The 4915-nt window shown below is 45.7% G+C and overlaps 1 protein-coding gene across 1 annotated transcript; it reads left to right on the top strand.

Moving 5' to 3' along the window:
• The first annotated feature begins 505 nt into the window (after nucleotides 1-505).
• BLCAP (BLCAP apoptosis inducing factor) lies at nucleotides 506-4915 on the top strand. The gene is made up of 2 exons (XM_072403746.1): nucleotides 506-627; nucleotides 3833-4915. The coding sequence occupies exon 2, from the start codon at nucleotides 3896-3898 to the stop codon at nucleotides 4157-4159; it is 264 nt and encodes an 87-aa protein (XP_072259847.1). The 5' UTR covers nucleotides 506-627; nucleotides 3833-3895; the 3' UTR covers nucleotides 4160-4915.

Below are 4915 nucleotides of genomic sequence, written 5' to 3'. Positions count from 1 at the left end.
TACAGCTGCCTGGTGGGACCAAAATTCATTTAGGGCCCAGGCCACACCCACTACAGCTGCCTGGTGGGACCAAAACTCATTTAGGGCCCAGGCTACACCCACTACAGCTGCCTGGTGGGACCAACATACATTTAGGGCCCAGTGCAAACCCCATATGCTGCAGGTCACCTGTAGTTCAGATGCACTTGACGCCTATTATACTTTCCTTATCCCCGTCTTCCACCTTTAAAACATAAAGCTGATGCCATCTTGACTGCTCCCCAATATTCCTGGAAGTACACTGATGTCACACCTGGCAACTAACTCTCCATTTTTTCACCACCTTTACCTTCAGACTTGTTAGATACTTGGGATAAAAATAGACCCACACAAGCCCCGCCCCCGTCATTAATATTTAGTAGTTGTATCTGTGGATCGGCCCATCAAAAAGTCAGGCAAAATGTTTGCATTACATCCAACTAGCCACCAGAGGGCGCAGACGTCCAGTCGCCAAAAAAAGAGGCGTTGCTGAGCGTGACGTCACGGGGACGTAGGCAGGGCCCGGTAGGTGGAAGTGCTGGGAGCCCCGTGCTGGAGTGAAGTGTGTGCCGAGGAGACGGAGAGGCCTGCTGCACGTCAGCTGGAGAGGTGAGCAGAAGATATAACGGGGCTTCGTTCATGTAGAAGAAGGAAGGTGTGACTCTTAGTATCTAGTGTGTGTGTAGCGGAGGAATGGCCACCAATGCACACTGCAGGCATGCTGGGCTTTGTAGTGCTCTGGTTACTCATACACACCAAGGGGGGGAGGGGTTGGTTTTAAAATGAATAGAAAGACCTAAAAATAAAAGTTGCCTGGCACTCACTGACATTGCTAAAATAGAGCCATGCCACAAGCATGCAGCAAGTGAAGTCAGAGGGTATTGGTTATGGAGAGCCAGGCAGCCGGCATTTCTGGAGACGTCCACCATGACAGCCGCCATAGCCGAGAAGCAAACCTGCGCCTTGTACAATGGCTGGAAGTTCTAATAATTATTATAGAATTGTATGCTGGTTGTCATGTACAGATGGCGGGAGGAAGATCTGGAATCTGCTACAATGACAGAACTAAACCTGCCGACTATCCGCCTTCCATCACAGGGCGCCGCCGCCATCTTCCTTCTCTTCTTCCTCCTACAGAGGATCTTGGGCCATCTTGATTGGCCGGGCCGGGATGATTTAATCATACGTCATCCCCAGCATACGGAAAGGAAGGGTTTCCCTTGCTGGGTTTCCCTGGCCACCAAAGCTGACGCTACGCATGCCCAGCCCAGCTATGACATCCGGGGCGATCAGCCAGGTAAGACACGGAAGGGACATCGCCTGTTCTTACTACCCGACCATACAAAGTGGAAGTTTAGTAAGGCAAGGAGGTGAATGTCGGGCACCGGAAAAGAATCGCTTAGGGTTAGACACCAGGTGGAGGTGTAATAAAGCGTAACTAAACTCAGGATTTTCACTTTACATAAAAGAGTAGACAACCCTTTTATGTTAAGTAATAAATCTTGTGTGTGCAACACCCGCAGCACCGCCCCCCTCATTCTAGTTTGCTCTTTGGGTGCTCCTTCTGCGTATACCCGAGCAACTCAAGCATGCGCGGAAGGAGCCCTTTCATCAAAAGAGGGGAAAAAAAGCATGCGCATGTGAGATCGGCAAGTTTTTTTTCCAACCTACGTCACCTGATCTCGTGTCTGGGTCGGGTGACGTAGTAAGAGGAACGCGGAAGAAGAGGAGAAGATGGCGGCGCCTGGAACGCCGACCAGAAGGCGGATACCGGGACGGCGTAGGACCTGATGGAAGACACCTCCGGAGCGATCGACTGCGCTGCGGGATTGAAGGTAAGTGGATTTTTTTTGGCCTGTTTTTGAATTTAGTTCCTCTTCAAGGCAAAACTAAAATTCTACATTAACAAATTTAGAGCAGCCAGGAATTTTATTGCAGATGGCAGAGGCGATGTCACTAAACTTACTCGCCTGCCTGATCCTGATCTGCACATAAGGAAATGTGAAGGGGCCCCTGGTGTAGTTGGCACTTTTTGGTTCCTGTAGCGGCTTTGTGATTGGTGCAGGGGAAAAAATTCAGGAATCGGCAACCAGCACCTGATTCAGCTCAGCCCCAGAAATCAGTCAGATGCCCAGGATGGAGCAGACATGTTGTCTTTCAGCATAAATAACTTTGTTCAACCCAGAAATGTTTTGTAATAAATAAATTGTAGGCAGTGGCATCCTCTGTATTGTGACCCAACTCTTCAATAACCTCCTAAAAACAGCCGTGTGGTTACTGAAAAGTGCCGGGGGGTGCGCCTCATCACTCTGGGTATCTCAAAAAAGCTAAGCTCCTGGCTTCCCCTGCACACATTGGGAATGAATTACCTTCCACACTGCTGCAGCGGAGTCATCCCAGCCCAGCCAATCAGAACAGAAGGAAGAGAAAAAAGATGGCGGCACCCTGCCAGGGAACGGGGACAGTTGTGTATTGCAGGTTTTGTTCCTATTTACTACTTGTATTACAGTGGTATCTTGTGTGGCTTAAAGAGGACCTGTCATACAGAGATCTTCTAGTGATACAACAGAGAATAGCAATTCATAGTTGAGTTTCTTAGAAGATTAGGTTAATTCAGCTTTTCTTGATTTCTGAAATGACTTTCCGGTCTTAGGGGACCCCTGCTATAATTACTATATCCTCAGCTCACTGTATTTTAGTGTGGTGGTCAGTAAGAAGAATGTCATTCTTATAGATAGCTACAAAGATCATTGGTGTCCGTTACACTTATCTTAGAGGAACAGACTGCTCATTGCTGCAGGAACCCCGTGTTAATTTCTACACATATTGCCCTGTGTTTGCAATATCCTGATTGGGGCTCAACAGATCCTAGCTGTCAGTTCCTCTTATAGCCAAGTACAGCAAATGCCTTTACAGATCTGATAAGGTAGAGAAATAAAAAGTTGAGCATTATTAAATATCTAAGCACGCTGCAGGTACAAATTAAAATCTGGCCCCAACCATTAATTTATTATTATTCATATTAAACAGTATTTATATAGCGCCAACATATTACACAGTGCTGTAAATAGGAATATGATTCTGGCTCACTCTGCAGAGCTCTAAACTACCTGGGAAAAGTAATACAGGTAGTCCCCGGGTTACATACAAGATAGGACTGTGAATTTGTTGAAGTTGAATTTGTATGTAAGTCGGAACAGGTACATTATTTTAATAAATGTAATTAGGACAAATGTTTGTCTCAACATATTAGGCACTGTGGTATCAGTTACTGTATAAAATCCTCACTTGGAGTTAATCACAAACAAAGCAAAAAAAAAAACCCTAGACATTCATTAACCTCTGGAGCAAGCTGTGCTTTGATATGCAAAAAGAAACAACTGCAGAGATTGTCTTGGTCATTAAAGAGTTTTAAGTTAAGTTACAGATCAGCTCATCTGTTAAGATCAGCCACAACCTCAGTGGTGTTTAGCAAAACATTTCTTCTGCAAATCATGCAAACCACCCCATTCAGCCTCCGTACTTCACACGAGCAAGCAGGGAAACCCCATTTGTATCTAGGAGTCGGATGTCCTGAACTTGGGGACTACCGGTATAAGGGTAACATTACCACTGTAATTGCTGCATCTCCTTCCCAAGGATAGTGAGATGAGGAGGCGATGCAGTCATGAAGTACAGAACATATTAGTATCTGGCTGTAATGTCCTGCACACGGTATTACATAAGCTTTCTATTTTCCCTTTGTAATGCTGACTCAGCCTGCAAGTTTTATAGAATGATATGCATTGCCTGACACTTTGCTTTCTGTCCCCAGGCTGCTGACACAAATCAGATAAAGCAATCACAGACGAGGAGCGACCTACATAATATCGCCACCATGTACTGTTTACAGTGGCTGCTTCCCGTCCTGCTGATTCCGAAGCCACTGAACCCAGCGCTTTGGTTCAGTCACTCCATGTTTATGGGCTTCTACCTACTGAGCTTCTTACTGGAGAGGAAACCATGCACCATCTGCGCCTTGGTATTTCTGGGTGCCCTCTTCCTCATCTGCTACAGCTGCTGGGGTAACTGCTTCTTGTACCACTGTAGTGGCAGCCAGCTGCCAGACTCTGCCAATGACCCTGCGGTGGTTGGTACTTAGAGGGAGAACACCATGCCCACTTCATGGATCGCTGCTTATTTTTTGCCAAGGACGTGACAGAGCTTGCACAAGCTTGTTGACGCCGGTATGACAGGGACGCCGTGTTATTTAAGCAAAGACTGGTGCAATGGATACCCTCTTTTCCTGATACCACGCAGCTACTAAAGGGCATAGACATTTCCATTGCTATCTCCTGGCCTTGTGGGTGTCGGGACTTTTATTCGTTTTAGGGGACTTTGCCCCTCGACCTCTGGGTTTTCTTCAGAACCATGCCTCCACATTCTGTCTGTTAATTGTCACTGGTAACCGAAACATTTTTCTGCCACCCCTCAGGCTAGGTCAAACATTGTGCTGATCCCCAAAACTTTGATATATAAGATTTGCCAATTGGATCTTTTTTTTTTGAAGAACACGGAAACAAACGGAGATATCACTTCCATTCATCCAACAAAGTGGATCTGTTTGCTTCAAACAAAAGATTTGTGGTCTAATGTAATATTCAGATGATCACTGCAGCTAATTACAAAGTTTAGGAATATTGGCTCAGACCACATAGGCTGGGCACAGATTCAATCGCTTTTTTTTTTTTTTTACTGCCAAGAAGATATATTTTATTGTGAAAGTGTTTGATCTCTTGTTATACTTTGCGGAGGGAGTTGTAGTCAGACTGTGTGGATGGTAAAGTTCCCTTCCTCTGTTTCCAGAGATTTTATCCTTCGTGTTTGGAGAAAAAATAATAAAGCCTTGTTATCATTA

Source organism: Pyxicephalus adspersus, chromosome 3 (genome assembly GCF_032062135.1).
Source record: "Pyxicephalus adspersus chromosome 3, UCB_Pads_2.0, whole genome shotgun sequence".
NCBI lineage: Eukaryota > Metazoa > Chordata > Amphibia > Anura > Pyxicephalidae > Pyxicephalus > Pyxicephalus adspersus.
The sequence above is the reverse complement of the archived record's forward strand: the minus strand, read 5'-3'. Positions and strand labels throughout refer to the sequence as shown.

Bases quoted from the DNA above. Each gene is read 5' to 3' on its own strand.
- BLCAP (XM_072403746.1), top strand. From the start codon at position 3,896: ATGTACTGTTTACAGTGGCTGCTTCCCGTCCTGCTGATTCCGAAGCCA.